The following is a 22,185-nucleotide window of genomic DNA, read 5'->3' on the forward strand; positions in this document are numbered from 1 at the left end:
CAATTTGTTTGTTTTTCGATAAACTGTTGGTATACTGGCAACAAGTTAAGTAATAACTCTGTTTTTGTTTTTTATTTCATACATTTGATTTGTACTAAACTTTTCAACGAAATTACTCGTCTACAATGAATAAACTATAAAGAATAAATAATATACTTTCATTACAGTGGTACTATTCTCAATTAATCGAAACGCTACTTACAATTGTATTATCACGGGTATAAAAAGGAACTTGGAATTGCCCGAACATTAAGAGGCAGTTTTTTAGTAGATTATTATATAGAATATTAATTAAAATATTAATCCGATACATATATCCCTAGATTTTGATGCTAAAAGTTTTTGAAGATTCGAGTCTATAGAGACTAGGAGAAAGGACAAAACGAATACCGTTGAAGGCTTGAGAATTACAAGCTTTTTATTCGAAATATTGACAGTCGTAACTTACAGTACGTACTTTCAACGAGATTTTATCCCTATTTATTTGATGTTATTTGAATAAATGTTAATTGGATATCCGAGAATATTCCGTCCTTTCTATTAGAGCAATTGTAATTTTCAAGACTTCTGAGTATATATATATACTCGTATATACCATGTTCCTCCGTACTACTCAATCTTTTCACTCATATAAAATGTAGCTAAGAAATAAATAACATAATTTAAATCATTTACTTTCATAGTTAATGTTATATTATCTCCACCGTTTGACTTGTATTCGTAACTATATATATACATATATGTGTATATGTATATATAGTTATGTATACTGTAACTATATATCTATATATATATATATATATTATAATAACAAATGTCTGTTGTAAACAACTGGATTACTTATTTAATGTGTTTTGTGAACTGTAGGAAATGATTTCGCGCATGACAGCCACATGATGCTTGCGCAGCTGGAAGATTTCACATAGTTGTGGAAGTATAATTTGATCAAATTTTTTAATAAGTATTGCACGTTCACTTGTCTGTAAGAGATAACTCAAGCACTTGTCGAAACGTTTCTTCTTCTAACAATCGACGTTGTTCTTCTTCCAATTGTTGTAGTTCCGAAAGTCTTAATGCCAGTCTTAATTGTTCCGCCGTGTCTTCGAGCGAGTCAGCATTTTCTATATCACTTGTTTTATCCAAGTTATTCCGACCGCTCGCACACCCAGCAGTACTGTCTTGACACAGTGCCAGACTTGCCTGAATCGCCCTGCATTAAAAATGAAGTTGAAGATTTACAATGACTTATTAAACAAATTTCCTAAGAATATTATATTATTATATGTAATTAAATTATTTGCATTAAACAAAATTTATTATAATATCGTTAACATGTACAAAAGATAGAACACCAAGATTAATTGTATTTTTCTCTAATATTTGCTGCAATTCCTTGAATTTTCTGCAAAAATATTTATATATATATTTTGTTGTTAATTTTTTTATTGTCAATTTAAATATTTATTATGCATCTAATACTGATAGCAATCCATCACCCACCTTTCTGAATTTGAATTGTTGCATAAGAACACATGCAAAATAAAATGTTTAGAACTTTTACAATAAAAGCGAAATATCTGAAATGGCATATGCATTCCTATAGATGACGTATTTTCATACCTTTGTAATTGCCTTTCTTCTTCAGTTGTCATATTGGGCGTTGTGGGCCGTGATGGTTTCTGCGCTCGTAAGGCTTCCCATATATCAACCTTAATAAATTGAGTTACATTATTAGAATTTATTTCAATATAAATCTTTTTGGAGAGATATAAGAAGCTTTAGACATCTGTACCTCATCGCGTTCACTACCAACTTCCAACAAACTTTGTTGTATAGCAAATTGTAAAAGATCGTCTTCTTCTTCCATAAATTGCGTCCGAACTTCAGCACCTGCTAAGTAGATAATTACATAATATAATCGTAGATAAAATGCATATTCGATATCTTCCTTTAATATCTAATTTATATAAATATTAAATTTACCTAGTTTTACGTATCCCACTGGTGCTTCAAAACAAATATCATCAACTAAACAAGTCATTCTGTTAGTTTCTTCTAAATGTCCTACATGAGGCACTTCTTGATCCATGCCAAAAATATTTCCAAACGTTATCCTTGCATTTAATATATGAAACAAAGGAATTTCTACAAAAAGGAGAATAATTTCATCATTTGTCAAATAATACCAATTAACTTAAAAAAAAAAAAATAAATAAATTTAAAGCTTACCGATTTTAACAGGAAATCCAGCTGGTAATTGCATTTGGATAAAATCCCTTAATTTTGCAAAGTGTGAACTAGATATTGCCATTAGATCGACGATTGGCATAATCTGTTCTTGAAGACTTAGTGGATACTGTTCACTAAGCCATAAAGTTGCCTGCAATTTCATATTTAATCATATTTACTATATATACAGATATTAGCTTAGTATGTATAATGTTTTATTGTAATACCTTAAATTTCTGAATTTTTGTATTAACTTCTTTTGGTCTACCTATATCTCTTCCATTTAAATCAACGTCTGGGTCAAAATATTCCTCAGCTGTTATATTAGAAGGATTTCCGACATTGTTATATTCTTCCTAAAACGAATAATAAATTAATTTTATTATGATCACATAATGTATGTACACAGATGTTTAAAAAAAAGAAAATTACACTAGTAGTTGCGCTATTACTGTTTTCCTGCTGTTGTTCCGCCATGCCAAGAAACGACTGAAGAGGTGTACGAGGAGCACGAGCTCGTGCCTTATCAGGATCAGATAAATGTTCTAATCGAGTTTTCGTTATTAATTCTACATTACATGCACTAAACACTTTACACTCATGTCCATTAACTATTTCACTTTTATCAGAGCGCCATCCCCACAAACCAGCTTTATTGCTAGTTGAACATAAATAATTGTTAATGAAAACACGTGAATGTAGTAACACTAATAAAATAGTAATAATAAAGGAAAATAATTACCGTTCAAAGCTAATTTTATCCGTATCTATATAAGTAGTAACAATCGGATTCGTAAGCCGGGTTAAAACACCTTCTTCAGAGGGTTCCATTAATTGCATATCGTCAATATCTACGAGTTTAATATGCTCAACATATACTTTTCTTGTTTTGTGATCTACCTCCATCATTGTTGCTCCATCATCTGCATAAATAAATTTTTTTTATTACTGAAAAGACATATTTTAAGAAAGATTTATCGAAATAAAATTCTCACATTGTTCTATTTAAGTTTGTAATTTTCTACAAATAATTACGTCAACACTAATTCATTTCAAATATTTCTTTTTTATTTAAGTATATTTAACTACTTAGAAAGATATAGAATATATTAGTAGTAATTACTTTTGTTACAATGTCTAGATTGCACTTACCATCTAGAATTTCAACTTATTATATCAACTTTTCAAAAGTAATAAAATTGTAAGAAAATAGTAATAAATAGAAATAGATAAATATGTAGATAAGAAAACTTTTCTACTTCACAGAAGTGTTTTACAATATTCTCTACCATTCTGCACACCACATTAATTTTAAAAGTAATTCTGTCACCTGACTCTCGTCCCACCATACTGAACACATAACTCCGTTCACATCTAATTGCCACAGGTACATGTGATGCAGCTTGCATTTAATATATACAATTATAGAACAAATAAAAGACTCTACTATTAATATAAAAGAAAACATACAAAAAAAACCTGACGATTAAAATAAACTCAAGGAATGTTAATGTGTTCATGCAAAGAACCACATTCAAATACTCACTTTGTCCTTTGAAGATGTAACTACGATTTCCACGTTGCCACTTTGTATGATCAAACCCTAATAAAGTTGTATCGATTCTTACATTGCTGCCCTGTTTGTATACCTTGTATGTGTCACTAGGACATATTCTAGAGGCAAGGGGAACTAATAATAAATAAATTATTAGTTTAATGTTTCTAATCAAAAACAATAAAAAATTATGTAATTTATAATTACCCCAACTAGTAAACTCCCATTTCATTTCTACATAAAAGTCAGGAGCCTAAAAATATTATTCAATTTCAGTTTCACCAAATCAAGATTTCCATCAGCCATGAGAATGATTGACAAACACTTATAAGCTTCTTTAATGGTTGATGAAAAGCACATGACATGCATGTATATGTGTTTGTGAAGGTTTGTCACTGTTTCTGAATATGACAAAATTTATTATTTATGCACATATGAAAGAAAATATTCTTTCTTTTTCATAAGAATTCGTCTCATGGAAATAATTAATAAATTGTTACTACAAATGCTGAATAAGATCTTCAAATGCTCACAAACTTTTCAAGCATTCTGCATGGCTAATAAATACATGACTTAATAAGCTTACTTGTTTAAGTTTATGAAGTAATTCTGGAATACCAGCTACCCGATTACAATATCTTTGATAATCTCTATGTGCTAGCACCATTTGTATTAACTCAGGATTTCCTGTACCAACTGCCTCCTGAACCACTGTAAAAATAATAAGATTAAAATTTGAATACTGATTAATTTGGTAATTTAATAGATACAATTATATGTTTATTACCATTCCATCCTTGAGTGTTCTCTGTATTAACATTAGCTTCATGTTGCAACAATACTCCGACAGACTCCATATGACTTAAAGTCACAGCTAACATCAATGGTGTTCTTCCTCTGTTATCAAGCTTTTCAATATCATGCTATAAAAAATATCATATTATTACTTTATTAATATATAACAATTTAAGACATTTCATAAATATATTATTAAGCTATTTTAAATATATGATCTGAATTTTAAGAAATACATACATATGGATAAATATTAAATGACATTACGTGCTCTCAACATTAATAACTAGCACAGTAGTTTTATTAAGGTTTATCAAATCATTGGTATATTGAACACATAGCATCAGAAGTTACAAGTCATTGAACATTTAGGGTTTCTAACTCATACAAGGTTTCACTCAGCAGCCTCTCTGTCAGTGTATCAAATGATCTTAAATCAATATCATAATATGTAAACAATTTCAATAATTTCAAAATTAACCATTTGACGCAATAAAATATAATTAGCAGAAAAATAAAATTTATATGTATGTATATATTGTATTTTATAATCTAAATAACACACATATGTGCAAAAAACAATTTCTTTATATCAAATTTTTAATATCAATAGAGCTATTTTTATCATATTTATATATATTTTTTACTTTTTGACAATTACGAAACAAGTACCCTAATATCTAACATGAAATAAAAACTGTCATCTGTCATGTATACATTTTATAGATGTTTTATAGAAAGAAGAAAACAATTGATGAATATAGTTGCTTCGCGTATCGTTCTTGTCAGTATCTGTTCAATCACAGGTACGATTAAACACGATTAATGACCAAATGACAGTTCCCTTTTTCTTTCTATTTTTTATCATTTTACCAACCAGCTTTGTAGATAATTCTTCTTCGAGTTCTACATAATTATTATTCCACACAAGCCAATGGAGCGGATAATTTTTTTGTATCGTGTCTATATTCACCATCTCTCTGAAGTTTTGTTAACGGTAACATACAACGCCAACAATTATTATAAATTCCACGACTTGAATGAACAACATAAAATTTCGTCTAACAAATACATGACACCGAAACGAATAAGCAACGACTAAATTTTGATCATTCATTGACCGAACAAAATAGCTAGATAAGAAACCTTGAATATCATATTGAATGCACCAAAGTCAACGAAAGAAATGTTGCAAGTGGCGCTTATACATATATGACGCTATCAGACTTTTAACGTTCCTAAACCAATGCACTTCAACTCTACGCTATTACAGCCTTAATTCTTCTTCACCTGTGCTTCAAATGAATTTGATGTATCTTTTATTCATTGAAACATATATCGTTCTGTTTTTGTACACATATTACACATATCGTAATAAATATAAAAAAGGAAAAAAACAGAATGAATCTAAAATACAACTCCATTGCACGCGTATATATTAGTACGCGAAAAGTTTCTTTCGTTTTATAAGGAAATAATGGATACACAACATTTTTCATTTTATATTATTTTATCAAATTAAGTATGATCCATTTTGTTCTATCAAAATAAAGATCACAACGTTCCACAGATTAGGTTTCATGTTTGTATAAAGATGCGTTGTTGTAAAAGACGTGTCTGTAAAAGAAAGACACTTTTCGGACAACCTAATAGATGATTTCAAAATTCACTCCTGCCTTACGTATCGATATCGCTAGATACATAATCAGGTTCACACGATGGCACAGAGAACATTTTGTATGTACAATAAATAATAAATGAAGATTATAGAGAAGAAATATAATAATTTGCAACTTTCATCTTTTATTGGAAATATAATATTTATATCTCCGTACAGCCAAACCTATTTCTCTGCTTATTTAAAATTTAGAAATTAAATATGTGCTCTTGCTATTTCACTATTCTTGAATATATTTTTAAAATATTGATAGTTGATTAATAGTTATAGTTATTTATAACATTTTATAATTATGTATTGATACCTATATATATTGTAAATATATAGCAATAATCGTCGTGATTTTATACAAAACTTCTTAGGTTTATTACGCATTTTTAAAATGTATTTTAGTTATAGTACGCTTGGTATAAAAAGTATTTTAACATGACATTGCAAGTGGAATTCAAAGATAGAAATGGGTCTTTTAAAAATAGTTTATAAGTTGACGAAATTTTATTAAAAAGGACGAAAAATAATTGTTAGAACTACCAATGTTTTAATATCACAACAAGCAATATTTTTAAAATTATAAAGAATTTCAAAGTCAAAAAAAGGATAATTTTAGTTATATGGAATCGACAACATATTGAATATTAAAACTGTGCTTTTGTAAAAATAAAAAATGTGATATATTGTGCCCTTCCCTTGTAGCCTTCAATTATAATAGCATTATAATTGATATTTCACTCTAATATAACAGCCAAAATTCTATCCATACTTATCCTATGTCGTCATTTATTTCAGTTCGGAAATTTAACTTGTGATCCATGGACTCCCTGGTGCCGCAAAGCCCGCGAAGTCCTCACACACGCAAGTTATTATTTTATTATCCGAATAAAAAATATTTAATAGGATGTGTATATATTTATAATAAACCTCTCTTCTTTAAATCTAAATCTTGTTAATGAGCAATTGATTGAATGTTTCAAATATACATATGTCAAACACATTATGGATTAAAATTTTGAGTTAAATCTTGGGTATGCATAGCAACAAAAGATTATTTAAAGGGAATCCGTGGTAGACAAAAGATCAAGAAGCAGTCTTAGAGTAAAAGATATCAAGTATGTAAATGAGATAGAGAGATAAGTATTTTATATTTTTAATATAATGTATCTATGTAAAATTCTTTATAACTCAAAGAACAACCTTCATTTCTTGTTCTATGTTTTTTTATCGTTTTGATATCTAAAGCCCATCCTATAAATAATCCTCCATATATTTTGTGACACCCTGTGCGATCGAGAAAAGCGACTTTAGGAATGCTTGGATGTCGCTCGAATGAACGCACTGAGCACTGAGATCCCGGATTGTCGGGCACCGATTGACGTCACCGATAGGCGGCCAAGATGGTTGTCAATGTTGATAAGTGGTTTGGTTACACGGAGAGTCAGTAATAAATCCGCGACCGATAGGAGCCTCGTGCGAAACGAAATTATGCCTGTGAAATAGGAAATCGGCCTCCCGTTCAACGAAACATCGGGGCCGTCATCGTGGCGCGGGATGGCGGACGACGAAGAGTTGGAGCAAGAAGATGATCGAAGCTTAGATGTCGTTCAATCCATGATTGATATCTCCGCTGATCGACTTGAAGGCTTGAGGACTCAATGTTCCACCAGCGCAGAACTGACTCAACAGGAAATTCGAACGCTTGAGGTACCTTGAAGAGTGCGCGATCCTTTCAATCCTTCCCTAATTTATCCTTTATTACATTCAGCACGGTTGCCTTGACCTCGCGAAGGGTTGCTTTCTGATTGTCAACAAGTTGCAAATATATTTCTTTATCGTCTTGAAATTTGTATTTATGTGTCTGCTGACGATTTATCATAATGAATATTTCTAAAGCTTTTTCCCTTTGAAAGTAATCTTCTGCTACTTTTTTTTACTATGTATTCTTTACTGGTAATGATTTCAATACAAATTAAGGAATTGTGCTTTATATATTTTAGAGTAGGATGTCTTTCGAGTTGTTGAAAAGATTTGTCTGATTTTTTTTAAATCAATCTTTTAACCACTCCATAATAAGAAGGATTTTTAAATAGTTCATGACTTAAAAATCAATGATTAAGAAGCATTTTTGGTAATCATAAAATTAAACCAAAATTGTAATGAAGTTATTTAATTTACTATTAAAGGAGATGCAAATTGTATGTTCTTTTATTTGTTTTTTGTTATTTATATGAATGTAATATGTTTTAGGGAAAACTTATCAAATTATATTCAAAGCAACTTGTAACCAAAGCCAAATTGGCTTTAGAAGAATCATTGACTGTAGAGATGGAACAATATCCATCCTTGCAGCAATGGTTAAGAGTAGTGGGTCTTACTCAAGAATCTATTCAGGTACAAATAAATTTTTAGAAACATGAGATTCTTATTCTTATTTAAATAGTTATTGAGATTTTTTTTTTATTTCTACATCATTAACAAATTTTAGATGATTTGTTCTAAAGCTAACTCACTTGAAGCTCTTCAAGAAAAATCTGAGCATGAGTTAGGTACTATGTTGGGAGAAACTACTATTAAACATGAGGAAGAATTACGTAGACTGTGTAGAGCATTGCACAATCTTCGTCGATATACGGGTAATGATTTATTTGATTATATTTAATAAAATTATTATTATAAATATATATTGAGATATATATACATATTTTATATAACATATTTTATATAACACTTTATTTAGACGTTCTCCTAAAAGGAGATAAGGATAACAGTGATATGAATTTATATTGGGATTCTTGGGATAGACCTCATTTACGTACTGGAGCATCTCCTAGACCAGCAAGATCACGTACGACAAGGTGCTCTGTTCCTTCAGAAGACAGCATTCCATATCATAATAATAACAACAATCTTAACAGTGATATATTAGCACAAGCTTCTTCCGTTACATCCTTATCTTCAACTAGTCCTCCTTCCACACCTCTTTTACAAAGGCCAGGACGTGGTAAGTGTTTCTTATTTTTTCTAATTTATACAGTTGTAAAAAATGTTCTTTTTTTCAAACAGGAATTAAATTTCCAACAACTCCACCTCCTTGCAAAAAACATCAAATAGGTTTACAAAATACAATATCACAACCAGAAGTGTTTCCTTTAACTAAGTCAAAGTCTCATGAATCACAATTAGCAAACCGTCTTGAAAATGGAGATACAGCTTCAAGGTAATAATTACATTTTTAGTAACATGGTCCTTTTCCTTTTTTAAAGGAAAGTTATATTAAGTACCCTTGTATTATCTTCACAGTTGTGGAAATGATTCTGTTGGTTCTGTCGGGAGAAGAAATCGTTTGCCTACAGAATCAGGATCTTGCAGTAGTAATGCAGACATTACAGGGGAAAATCTCTTGCTAAATAGTAATAGTCCTGTTAAGTCACCACCTTATTCTAGTGCTGAAAGTGATGATAACAGTTTTAAGGGAACAGGTAAATATAATCCTTCATTTTAGAAATTTTATGTTGTTAAATGAATATTAGAAATTGTTTTTATTTATGGTAGTAACAAGTCTCCAAGTGCCAAAGTCACCGCGTACTCCGACTGTAACCCGGGGAATGGGCCATATAATTGCCCACCGCTTTACCAAAACGTTTAAAATGATGACAACCTGCGACTACTGCGATAAGCAGATGTTTATAGGCACAGGTTTGAAATGCAAAGAATGTAAATACAAATGTCATCGAGATTGCGAATCCAAAGTACCACCTTCTTGTGGCCTACCTCAGGAACTCTTTGACGAGTTTAAAAGAACCTTACAAGGCGACGGTATATATATGTCTTTTTCAATTTAATTTTATCGTTTCTTACAAATTCCTCTTCAGAATGTTTTGTAAATTTTAATTTTTAGTTATGGTAAATGTTTCTCCAATATTAAGCAAGCCTGGTATAACATCTCCCAATCATCATAATTCAAATTTATTGAGCTCTTTAAATCGAAGGGATCGAAAACGATCGCATCCACATTCTTCTATGAATATACCTTTTCAGGTATGTTAACCTCTTGCCTTATGATTTAAGTTCCAATATCGCGTGCCATAAACAACAACAAGGTCGGACACACGTCGAGCTATTTCACGGTTTGGCTGAGCGTTTGAAGTTGTGCAAATCCCACATGTCTTTTAATATGTAAATACATGTGTAAGGTACAACTAATTTTTTTTGCAAGATGTTTGATAAATAATTACTATCAATTGATCATTGAACAAGATATATTTATTATCTTGAAATGAATAATAAATCAATAACGTCGACGTACCACCTCTCACACGTGTTGTTTATGTTTGGCCCGATCAACGTCCACGTCTCTCACACGATATTGTAGGTTAAAAGGTTAATGATATAATTTTAATTTTTTTCTTTCTTTTTTTTAGGGCGCGGATTCTAGTTCAAATACCTCGAGCTGTAACAGCTCAACGCCTTCTAGTCCAGCTTTGCTACCTGCCAATACTAGCCAAACCCCACAGGCACCTGCCAAACAACAGTTTCATTTTCCAGGTAATTACTTCATAATATTCATTGCAATAGATGGCAAATTTATGATACCTTACTTGTAGATGTTGTGCTCAATGAGAAAGGAGGTGTTACATTAGAGACTCATCGACTCGAAGGTACAACCATGTCAAGTGATAGTGAAAGAACTGTGAGTGTTTCTGGATCTGGTAGTGTTAGCACAGATTCCGAGCGAACACCGGTTAGAGTTGATTCGCAAGATTCTCAAGTCTCGGATGGAGAACCAGGAGATAGTCGTTGGCCACGACAGAATAGTGTATGTAATGCCAATATATTTTTGCAACATTATTATATTCTAAATCAGTTTGGACTGGGAATTGATGATTTTTATTACAGTTATCTATGCGAGAATGGGACATTCCTTATGATGAATTAAAAATTGGGGAACCTATAGGTATTGGAAGATTTGGTACAGTGTACAGGGGCTATTGGCATGGTAATGTTGCAATTAAAGTTTTAAATATGGACTACTATTTACACGATGACAAAACACTGGAAGCATTCAAATTGGAGGTAAATAAATGTCATAATAAAAAAATATCGTAATTCGAATGCTTCTATTAATATGGTATAGTGCAGTTCTGTTAATTGTAAAATTTCATATAAGGTATTTTACGAGAAAGACAGCTTACTCTAACGCTTATGTATTTGCTTATATATAACATGAACTGATTGATTAATTGTAGTATGTGATTAAAGATATAATGAACTATTATCTCTAATTAAATTTTTGTTCTATGTACAAATGGTTTCATTGTACAAATACTCGTAAACATAAATATTGAAAAATCTATTATGAAATTATATTTCAATATAGAATTATTTTAATACTACTTACTGGAATTAATTGATATGCATTATTGAAATTATAGGTGGCTACATTCCGAAAAACTAGGCACGAAAATCTAGTTTTATTTATGGGAGCTTGCATGAAGCCTCCGCGCTTGGCGATAGTGACTAGTATGAGCAAAGGCATGACTCTTTACACTCACATTCATTTACGTAAAGATAAATTTAATATGAACAAAACCACTATCATCGCTCAACAGATTTCTCAGGTACATAAAGAATATTATATGAATTTTTTAGTATGAAAGTTTAATTACTTTAATAATCTTTAATATGTCCTTCATTATTTAGGGAATGGGATATCTTCATGCTCGTGGTATAATTCATAAAGATCTCAAAAGTAAAAACATATTTTTAGAAAACGGAAAAGTTGTAATTACAGATTTCGGTTTGTTCAGCGTTACGAAACTTTGTTATGTAAACAGGTAAGTTCTTTACTTAGTTTTATATCGCGTGAAATGTGATTTTATATTTATCGATTTTTTTTGATAAACAGAAAAGGAAATGCACTGAGTATACCACCTGGCTGGTTATGTTATTTAGCTCCTGAAATTGTTCGACGATTGAGACCGCAACAGAATTGGGATCAGGAAGAATTACCCTTTACAGAAGCTACCGACGTTTATGCATTTGGGTTAGTGCAAAAAGATGACATAAACTGCAATTTAAAAATATTATCCGTTTCATTAAAAAATTACTATAGGACCGTGTGGTATGAGCTTTTATGTGGAGAATGGCCATTTAAAGGACAACCTCCAGAAGCTATCATTTGGCAAGTTGGTAAAGGAATGAAGCAAACCTTAGCTAATTTGCAAGCTTCGCGTGATGTAAAGGTACAAAGCATATTCAAATATTACTTTATAAAGTTCTAATTAATTTATTTTCAAGCTTCCCTGAAAATTCATAAGTCTTTTTCTTATTTCTTATTGATTTATTTATATATTTCATAGGACATCCTAATGCTTTGCTGGTCATATCATGCAGAAAATCGGCCCGATTTTGCAAAATTGTTAACTACTTTGGAAAAGCTGCCTCGCAAAAGGTTAGCACGTAGTCCTTCTCACCCTATACATCTTTCTCGTTCTGCAGAATCCGTGTTTTGAATACATTTAAGTCTATTTAAATACACTGTTGTTCTCGTAGTGTAAATATAGAACTCTGCAAGTATTGCCAGATCTTTGTTCGTGAAAGGTAAAATAAAAATAATCACTGAAAGATTCATTCGTTTACCTCTCATTTAGGCTAACAAACGTCATTAAAATAAGCATGAAAAAAAATTAATGATATTTTATTTCTTAAGTAACATCACAGTTTGTATACAAAACATCGTTTCATCTTTCATAACAATAAATATTACGAAAATTAAGCGGGAATTCATTGTTATAAAATAAAAAAAATACTGGATTTAATGTACTTATATGGTATATTATAACACACAAAAAGATTGAGAAACATTGTTTTTAACCACAACAAAAACTTTCATCAGTTACACATTTTTTGTAGTTCTTGTAGTTGCCTTCGAAGATATGCAGCGCGTAATTTATTTAAAGCTATCCTTTTCTTAAACATTAGCACCAAAGGCTTAGTAATTATATCTGTTATGTGAACCAATGTTCGAGTTCTCACTGTAATTAATAACTCAATTAATTTTCTCTTTATAACAAATAGAACTTCTTCATACTATAAAATAAATAAACTAACCAGCATTATTGTATATGTTGGCAAGAATATCCTGATGATCTTTAAATGTTTCTGCCATCTCATCTTCTTCTTGTACCAAAAGTTTTAGCAAATCTGTCATTGTCTAAAAAATATATAAAGATTAAATTATAATTGAAATTTACTTATAAATTAAAAATAACCAAATCTGTATTCGTCTGAAAAATATATAAAAATTAAATTATAATTGAAATTTACTTGTAGACCAAAAGTAACCAAATCCGTATTATTTGAAAACTTACTTTTAAACATGTATTTGATATTGGTGTATGAACAATTTCTAATGGAATCTCTATTACTTTCTCATTGTGAGATTGGAAACAAATTAAAGAAATCTCTTGTTCCTAAAAAATATTTTATTTAACAAACTGAAAATGTAACACAGCATTAAGATTATTTATTTATTGTTTACCTTAGTTTCTTTACTCTCTGAAAATACTGAAAATATTAAACCCACAAAACCATGATCCATTGTTTGGTAATTTGTTTGAGTTCTAATATCTGGGAAAGTATTCGTTACATGAAAATGATTCTTTTGTAATTATAATCTGTTCTCATAACAATATAAAATAATTTCTATACTGACCAAGATGTGATGGATAAACTGTGATGTGAGGATGAGAATGATACCATCCAAGAACACGCACAGGACGTTTCAATTCTTCACTTAAGCGTTCTGCTTCAGTAACAGCTTTCAACAATTGTTCAGCTGAAATTTCTACCCTGTCTTTCTTTTTGTCCAGACGTCGTAAAATAATGACAGCTATGATTTTTGCAACATCACGTACTGTCTAACATGAATTATTAATGAAGCAATATATATTTTTTTACATATATAACAAATTATATAAATATATATACTCATGAACATACATCCCCCATTAATAGACCCATTACTTCAAAGCTTTCTGTCGATAGGGCATGTTGTAAGCATACCATGTATACGTCAGTCTGTAATTCTACTTTTGACAATGTAAATGCAGACATTGTGCAAATCCTAAACTTAATTATTATTCTCAATGTTTTTTATAAATGGAGAGCCTGTAATCATATTAAACATGAGATTTGAAAGATTAACTTTTATATTAGTAACCAAAGGTAAATAGTATAATCATTCTTTTATATTTAAAAATATAAACTTTATAAACAAAAAAGAAAAAGTAACCTTTAATACTATTTAAAATAAAAACAAACTTAAAACCAATTATCATTCATATTGTTATTCCAATGTTTATACTTTCAATTATTCCTTTTAACAAACTTATGAAATAATTATTGTTTTATTAATGTTGAAAATCACTAAAGTTTGCATACGAATTACACGCATATATATATTTATGCAAATCTTCGGAACGGAAATAACAATATTGTTTAAATTCTCGTATTTTTTAAACTTTTATATATTGTTATGCAAATTATATTTCGTGAAATATTAAAATGTTCAAACTAAACTTTGTCACTAATTATGCATCGATGTGCACTTATTACTCTAAGTGGAATCCCCTTTCGCATTTGGAAAATGTGACAACCAAGGTAGGTGGCGTTAAACGACGTTTCTTTTCCAATAAATATAATCTGTACATATGAAAAGTAAATATGCATGTATACCACGTGGAAATATATATCATATACATATGTATATTTTAAAATCGATGAAATTTGCCAAACTGAAAGTATATAAAAGATTTAAAACGAGTGAAAAAGTTATAATTGTAGAAGTTATTTTATTACAAAATATTACATCTTTCTTTTTAAATGAACAAGATAAAATTATTTTAATAAGAGAGATCAATCGTAAAAGAATTGAACATTAAAAAATATTTCACTCGTTAATTATAAATGGTAATTCAAATACATTGATTATACAAGTTCCGCCTAACTTCTGCATTTTAAATATTTCTGTAATTTGTAGACATACGGAAAAAATTTTGTTTATAATGTTACAAAGGGGACTGTAGCGTATCATATTAATAATTCTTTCTTTCTTTTTTTAAATGGGGGATTTTCGAAGATTCCAAAATTCCTATTTTTTTAATTGAACTATATGTCTTTGTATATATCAATATATACCAATTGACGTTCTTTTTCATTCTCTATAAAAGAAGTATATTAAAAGTAAGTACTTGTATTTGAGAAGAATTAGTTTGAAAGATGTTTTAATTTTAATTTTGTGAAACTTATGGAAGATAAGAAAAATATAAATGCAGGAGTATTATTTTCAGGTATTAAAAGTATTGTCTTCTTTATCTTTCATACGTTAGATTTTTTGAAATTAAAATATTTTTTAAATAGATCATTTCCAAATTGAAATATCCTAATACGTTTTAATTAAACATCAATTTAAAAAAATAAGAATCTTGATATTTTAAGAAATATGATTTGAAAAACAATTTTTGCGCCATTATACTTATCTTTTTGAAATAAATAATGTTTTTCCTTGAAATTTGTTTGATTCATCAAGAACAAATGGTATTTAAAGTCTACTTAGGCAGAACACCCTGTGCATTTTACCTAATGCTCATTAAAAATTGTAGCATATTATTAACAATATTTATTATTATATCTATAAATATTGGTAAGAATAGTCTTTATTTTTTATAAATCTTAATTTTTTATTTTTCTTTTAATATTAACAATATATTGAAATTTAAATTGAAGAACAGTTTACTTTTAAAAAAGGACTATACACAATAGACATATATGTAATTCTCTACGTGCTCGTATTTTATTTTATATAATCATTTTACAGAATCGAATTATAAAAAGCTATTGAATAAAATATCATATACTCGTTTTAAAGAATTTAAAAATAAATTAAATTAACGGGATTAAATGTTTCCTGCACTGCTTGCTATAGATTACTTTACTTCAAGGCGAATTACGATTCATAACAACTTAATATTCAACAATTTTCGTCAAATTTTTAAGAGTACCTGGTGAAGCATTTCGTGTACGTTTGATAATTATTAAGTTATAATGATTAATAATGAACACATTTCACGGAAATAACGTTTCGTTAAATCGGTTATACAGTTGAGCAAATATAAGTTTGCAAAGATGAAATGTCGGAAATGTGCCTAACTTTCAGAGCTGACGATACATGCAACGATCAATAACATTCAATTAATTTTTTATTAATAAATGACTGATAGAATGGCTAGTAGAGAAACATCAATTAATTCGAAAAACTCGGATGACCACAGTGTCGAGGTTCGTAAATTTGCAATGAAATACTCCAAATTTTCATAATTGCTTTTAACAATATGCACTATAAGTCCATAACTTTTATTATTCAATCTTTCATCCAATAATATTACACAAACAATGAAATAAAATTTTAATTCAATAAAATTTCATATTTCAATTCATACACTTAGAAAGAATCATTATTGTACATCTGAAAATCTTATATATATAGTAATTATTCTATATATGCACATATTATATTAAAGATTACATGCATATTATAGTAATGTAATTTTAATAGTAAGTGTTCAGCATCCAATATGTGCTAATTATAAATTTGAATTTATATTTTAGACATTGGCAGAAGTCTTCAGGTGTTTCATTTGTATGGAAAAATTGACAGATGCACATCTTTGTCCCCATTGCAGTAAATTATGTTGTTATACGTGTATCAGGAGGTGGTTGACAGAACAACGTTCACAATGTCCTCATTGTAGAGCTTCCTTGCTTTTACACGAATTAGTTAATTGTAGATGGGTTGAAGAAGTAACACAGCAGCTTGATACTCTTCAAGCTGTTGGTATTTCAAACTCTAGGCATGATGATTCCAATAGAGACAGGTATTTGTAATTTTAGGCTTATAGTTCTTTGTTAGTTTAGTAATTAATAACTATATATTATTATATAGTAATAACTATGTATTTTTTAAACAGGTGTACTGTGCATCGTGAAAAATTGTCTGTTTATTGCTGGACTTGTCGTAGATGCATATGTCATCAATGTGCTCTTTGGGGTGGTACCCATTCAGGACATACTTTCAAGCCATTAGAAGAAGTTTATGATCAACATGTTACACAAATAAAGGCAGAAGTAGGTCAATTAAAGAGAAGATTGATGGAGTTAATAAGTCTTGTTCAAGAAGTGGTATGTGTAAATTTCATCCAGTATATTGAATATTATAAAATCAAAGTGTTATTTTATATTTAATGTTTTACTAGGAACGAAATGTTGAATCTGTAAGAGCTGCAAAAGATGAAAGAGTTAGAGAAATTAGAAATGCGGTTGAATTGATGATAGCACGTTTAGATTCTCAGTTAAAAGCTAAATTGTTAACATTAATGGGTCAAAAGAATTCTTTGACATTAGAAACAGAACAGCTAGAAGCTTTATTGCAAGAAGTAGAACATCAATTGCACACTTGTACTCGTTCCGAACTTATAATTAAAAGTACAGATCTTTCGCGGATGATACATCAAGTACGAAAGAAACCGATGACAAGTTTTGTTACTGCTCCTGTTCCAGCTGATTTTCATAGGTTTCATATTTATTCTTTATGCTTCTATGCAATGTAAGACCAATGTCAAGAAAATATCAATGTTTAATAATAGTTTACTATTTTAGCGAAATCGTTCCGGGATATGATAGTGCTACATTTGCAATGCAAAATTTTACACAATTGCAGTTAAAAGCAGATCCAGTATATTCTGCGCCCTTACACGTGAATGGATTATGCTGGAGGTTAAAAGTATATCCTGATGGAAATGGTGTTGTACGCGGAAATTATTTATCTGTTTTTCTAGAACTAAGCGCAGGTTTACCGGAAACATCGAAGTACGTAAAGATAATTTTATTTTTAATTACGTTTTAGTCAAAAATTATTTTTCCAGGTATGAATATCGAGTTGAAATGATTCATCAAGGATCTCGAGATACAAGTAAGAACATCGTTCGAGAATTTGCTTCTGATTTCGAAATCGGTGAATGCTGGGGCTACAATAGATTTTTCAGATTAGATTTACTTGCAACCGAGGGTTATTTAAATACTGAATTGGATACTCTTATATTACGGTAAGTTAAATATGTGATATTTCTTCTTTGTCACAATACTGTGTAATTATAACATGAAAATCAATAACAGGTTTCAAGTACGTCCACCAACATTCTATCAGCGTTGCAGAGATCAACAATGGTATATCAGTCAATTACTTACAGTCCAGAATCAATATGCCACTCAAATTAATGAATTGAAAGAGGTACTATGCAGCTTTGAAATATTCAATTGTATATTTGTACATACCTCATCACATACACTTGTTTGTAGAGATTAGCAATTGAAATATCGCGAAATGCTATGGCTGCAACCAGAGTACCTAGTGGAGCAACATTGTGTGGGTCAACATCAAATGTGACATCTATAATGATGCAGCAACAGTCACAAGCTGTTGGTGATCCATTACTTAATTCCAATTCTACACGTTCAGCTGAAACATATCAAAATGGCACATCTACAAGGTAAATTAATATCTTCCTTCTAATTGACATCTTCAAAGTTGTGAGAAACAATGTTTTAAGACCTGAACAATTTTATGTTGTTTATATAGTAGATCAGTACAAAACGTTCTGCCTGGTGGAGGTAACAGTGGTATTTTATCAGATCAATTATTGCCCTTGTGTGAATTGGGAGAACCTTCAAATATGCGTGCTCTTGGTTCCTCTTCAACGTTATCTTCTATTTCGTCCAAAACAAGCTTAAAACAACACAGAATAAATAACTTAAGCGTTGTTGAAGCTGAACCGCCTGGTATGCATAGTACAAACGATAGTTCTGTAGGAGATTGTCCAGCTACGAGTACTCACTCTCCACCTCCTTCATATTCTTCGCCGACAGTGCTTAATCAACAGCAACTAAATCTCCTGTCTAGTAGCAGCAGTAGTGATAGTGGAGTAAGATATTGAAATTAACAAATTTTTGAATAATTTAATTTATATTGAATTTATATACTATTTAAATTGACTATTAATATTTATATATAGGAATTAAGTGAACATGATATATATTTGGATGAATGCGAACATAATGAACCACATCTAACCCTTCTGGATGACAATTCTAATGACGAAAATGATGTAGATGATGAAACAATGTCAGGTATACATTGATACCATTCTATTAAACGTGATATCCATAATTTGTAATATCAGATTATTCAAGCAAGCTTGATTTCTTATATTATTTTACATCATATAACATTGCAATATAATGTACTAATGTACTGAACTAGGTACAAGTTCAAACAGAGGTTCTGTAGATGATATGCAGAGACACAGACAATGGGAAAGCAAGTTAGATAAAGGTGTCGAAAATGAAAAACCCACGAATGAGAAACCAGACGAAGATTTTGTGAAAGAGAATCCTACTCCCCATACTCCCAATCACTTTCAAGCAGTTGCATAGGAAATTCTCCGTCTTTTTCTTTTTTAATTATTCTCCGTCCCTTTATGTTTGATTCTATAACAAAAAATAAATATTCCTGTATACGTATTATGTTAGTTCAAGTTACAGAAACTTGATCTTAATTTATTCATAAATCTAATGGATTTTGCTGTATAACTTCTATCAATTGCGATACATAGTTGTATATGCTTCTCTCAGTATATTTATTAATAAAAAGATATTTTTAATATGATTATGTTTGCAGGAGAAAACGACGTAGAAGTTGCAGAATCATTGACACCGTGGATTCAGAATAAGCAACGTACAAAGCAGCAGAGTAATCGAGAGGGTACAGGAGATATTCGGAGGTATGTTATTGAAGTTCAAGTATAGCTATAATTATGCTTTACAAAATAATTTTTAACAGTTTAATTTGCCATTACAGATTAGGCGGGAATGATAGTTTGGAAGATGAGATTATGTTGCAGCTATTCAAAATACAAGATCGAAATTCTGCTTGGAGTTCACTATGCTTTAATCAACATGTAGATGATAACTGTGATTCAAGAACGTCTTTAGCAGCTTTACAACACCATAATTCCAATCCTTTACAACCAGAACATGACTCAACGTCTAATGATCAATTTACTGACAAACGTTCCACGTGTTCCTCGCATCTATGCCAGCCACAAATGATGTGCAGTGGTAGACCAAAATTAAGTCAATTATCTAATATCTGTCAGCAAGAAGTTTCCGGATTAATTGCTTGCGGAAGTCAGACAAGATCTGAACCTGCAACTCGCTCAAATTCAATAGACTGTGAAAAAGAACTTCCAAATATATCTGTCGCTAATAAAATTAATCACGAGGTAGAAACATCCAGATCTGATTTGATAGTGCCAAATGGTAAGTAAAATATGTTATACAATATGTTATACATACAGTAAAATATGTTATACATTTATACACAATTTATGTCTTTATTTATATATACATATATAATCATTTGAAATACATACTGTTTCAGTATTATTGGATAGCAATAAAATTATGTCGAAGCATTTATTATCGCGACGACAATCTTCACCGTCATCGTCTGCTAACGTTAATATTATAAATAATGAAAATAACAAAATATTTGAATTCGAACAATTGCTGGAGACCATTCAATTGTCTTCGATGTTTCAAAAGGACACTGCCAGTTGTTTCAATAAATTAAGGTATCTATCATTTCTAATTATTTTAAAAGATGATATTTAACAAAATTGCATTTTTTAATACCTTAAAACTATTAATAGGAAAAATATTCCGTTAGAGGGAAAATCTAATGGTTGTGTCACTACCACTATCAAATCTACTGCACTTTCATTAGGACATGATGTTCCATTATCGTCCACAAGCAATGCAGTAACAGATTCTATACCGAGTCCCAACAATTACAGCTGGGCACCAGCGCTGTATCAACACAAACACGGTTAGTATAATCATTTATATATAATAATATTAAATGAATATTAAATCATTAAGATGATTTTACTTCAGGTCAGAAGAATGTTTTAGAGACTACCATGCCAGCATCTTCTAATGATTCTTCCAATAAATGTACCGCGGAGAAGTAAATACAATTTACTATTTTGTTAATAAAATATTACTTATACTTCTTAATTTTATAAATATAGTATATTTAAAAACATAAAATGATATTATTATTGTTACAGATCATTAGAAGAAACTAACTCGTGAAATTCGCTTTGAATTGCATCTGTGACACCTAACATTACAAATGTTCTGTGATTTTTTTTATTTATCTAAACGTTATGTTAACTAATATTATTAAAAGTAATAGAACGATAGTAAGAACAGTAAGATTTGGAGACCTGATATTTCAATATTTTGATGTGGTAAGTGAAATACTTTATTAAAATCAATATTTTGCAGCAGGTGCCAAATACTATTAAAAAGTATAAGATATTGCATGTATATTCACGATTATATAAGAGTGATTCAGTATTTGCTGTAAAACAACTTCTTTAAACCGTAGTCGAACATTAGTAATACAAAACCCATTTTTTTCAGTTTAGAAGGTATATATAAAAAAATATGCTATGTATATAAAATATATCCAAATCTAAGTAAACTTAGGCTCCAATATTAATATATTGTATAGTCAAAATACTCAATACGTTTATCTCTGCAGATGGTTATGGTGTTACAAGTATTATGAGAACAAATTTTATATTATTTTTATGTGATTGCTTGTGATTATACATAAAGCGAGCACAGCCCATGACAGTGGAATAAAATAAAGAACATAACTAATTATATATCCGTTATTATTCTACCTATTATGTACTTAAATCTTACTATAAGTACGTAAAAAAGGAGTCTTATTGTGTCGACACGTTAG

At 30.0% G+C, this 22,185-nt stretch overlaps 4 protein-coding genes across 12 annotated transcripts; 2 read left to right on the forward strand and 2 right to left on the reverse strand.

Moving 5' to 3' along the window:
* Positions 1-57: 57 nt before the first annotated feature.
* On the reverse strand, positions 58-5,742 carry LOC126864897 (ankyrin repeat domain-containing protein 13D). 5 transcript variants are annotated; one of them, XM_050616762.1, is made up of 15 exons: positions 5,457-5,742; positions 4,820-4,989; positions 4,572-4,707; positions 4,371-4,495; positions 3,992-4,037; positions 3,776-3,919; positions 3,560-3,631; positions 2,972-3,152; positions 2,662-2,887; positions 2,457-2,585; positions 2,230-2,380; positions 1,984-2,145; positions 1,793-1,893; positions 1,621-1,709; positions 58-1,210 (listed from the first exon to the last, which is right to left on the reverse strand). In XM_050616762.1, exons 2-15 carry the CDS (start codon positions 4,841-4,843, stop codon positions 973-975), a joined length of 1,824 nt encoding a protein of 607 aa, XP_050472719.1. In that variant the 5' UTR covers positions 4,844-4,989; positions 5,457-5,742; the 3' UTR covers positions 58-972. The 5 variants fall into 5 exon arrangements, with proteins under 5 accessions (XP_050472719.1, XP_050472716.1, XP_050472715.1 ...); XM_050616759.1 differs by lacking the exon at positions 4,820-4,989 and having other exon boundaries at positions 1,793-1,890; positions 5,457-5,741; XM_050616758.1 differs by lacking the exon at positions 4,820-4,989 and having other exon boundaries at positions 5,457-5,740.
* Positions 5,743-7,584: 1,842 nt separating this feature from the next.
* LOC126865088 (kinase suppressor of Ras 2) lies at positions 7,585-12,881 on the forward strand. Its single transcript, XM_050617207.1, has 16 exons — positions 7,585-7,955; positions 8,499-8,642; positions 8,737-8,884; positions 8,989-9,252; positions 9,315-9,468; positions 9,552-9,730; positions 9,804-10,067; positions 10,150-10,289; positions 10,673-10,796; positions 10,856-11,067; positions 11,148-11,324; positions 11,684-11,869; positions 11,952-12,085; positions 12,157-12,294; positions 12,364-12,493; positions 12,611-12,881. The coding sequence occupies exons 1-16, from the start codon at positions 7,803-7,805 to the stop codon at positions 12,761-12,763; spliced, it is 2,700 nt and encodes an 899-aa protein (XP_050473164.1). The 5' UTR covers positions 7,585-7,802; the 3' UTR covers positions 12,764-12,881.
* A 51-nt stretch (positions 12,882-12,932) lies between these two features.
* Positions 12,933-14,947, reverse strand: LOC126865115 (lys-63-specific deubiquitinase BRCC36-like). 3 transcript variants are annotated; one of them, XM_050617267.1, is made up of 7 exons: positions 14,832-14,947; positions 14,253-14,420; positions 13,966-14,170; positions 13,792-13,880; positions 13,622-13,723; positions 13,362-13,464; positions 12,933-13,285 (listed from the first exon to the last, which is right to left on the reverse strand). In XM_050617267.1, exons 2-7 carry the CDS (start codon positions 14,364-14,366, stop codon positions 13,143-13,145), a joined length of 756 nt encoding a protein of 251 aa, XP_050473224.1. In that variant the 5' UTR covers positions 14,367-14,420; positions 14,832-14,947; the 3' UTR covers positions 12,933-13,142. The 3 variants fall into 3 exon arrangements, with proteins under 3 accessions (XP_050473224.1, XP_050473223.1, XP_050473222.1); XM_050617266.1 differs by having other exon boundaries at positions 14,617-14,924; XM_050617265.1 differs by having other exon boundaries at positions 14,545-14,924.
* A 1,165-nt stretch (positions 14,948-16,112) lies between these two features.
* Positions 16,113-22,102, forward strand: LOC126865085 (E3 ubiquitin-protein ligase TRIM37-like). 3 transcript variants are annotated; one of them, XR_007689435.1, is made up of 17 exons: positions 16,118-16,589; positions 16,920-17,185; positions 17,279-17,489; positions 17,564-17,880; positions 17,967-18,176; positions 18,233-18,412; positions 18,483-18,597; positions 18,666-18,856; positions 18,946-19,288; positions 19,379-19,493; positions 20,044-20,146; positions 20,224-20,684; positions 20,806-20,998; positions 21,077-21,252; positions 21,321-21,393; positions 21,497-21,679; positions 21,855-22,102. XR_007689435.1 is itself a non-coding variant. In XM_050617198.1 (17 exons), the coding sequence occupies exons 2-17, from the start codon at positions 16,521-16,523 to the stop codon at positions 21,519-21,521; spliced, it is 3,048 nt and encodes a 1,015-aa protein (XP_050473155.1). In that variant the 5' UTR covers positions 16,118-16,329; positions 16,413-16,520; the 3' UTR covers positions 21,522-22,102. The 3 variants fall into 3 exon arrangements, 2 of the variants coding, with proteins under 2 accessions (XP_050473157.1, XP_050473155.1); XM_050617198.1 differs by having other exon boundaries at positions 16,118-16,329; positions 16,413-16,589; positions 21,497-22,102; XM_050617200.1 differs by having other exon boundaries at positions 16,113-16,589; positions 18,949-19,288; positions 21,497-22,102.
* Positions 22,103-22,185: the final 83 nt, after the last annotated feature.

Source organism: Bombus huntii, chromosome 4, assembly GCF_024542735.1.
Source record: "Bombus huntii isolate Logan2020A chromosome 4, iyBomHunt1.1, whole genome shotgun sequence".
Classification (NCBI taxonomy): domain Eukaryota; kingdom Metazoa; phylum Arthropoda; class Insecta; order Hymenoptera; family Apidae; genus Bombus; species Bombus huntii.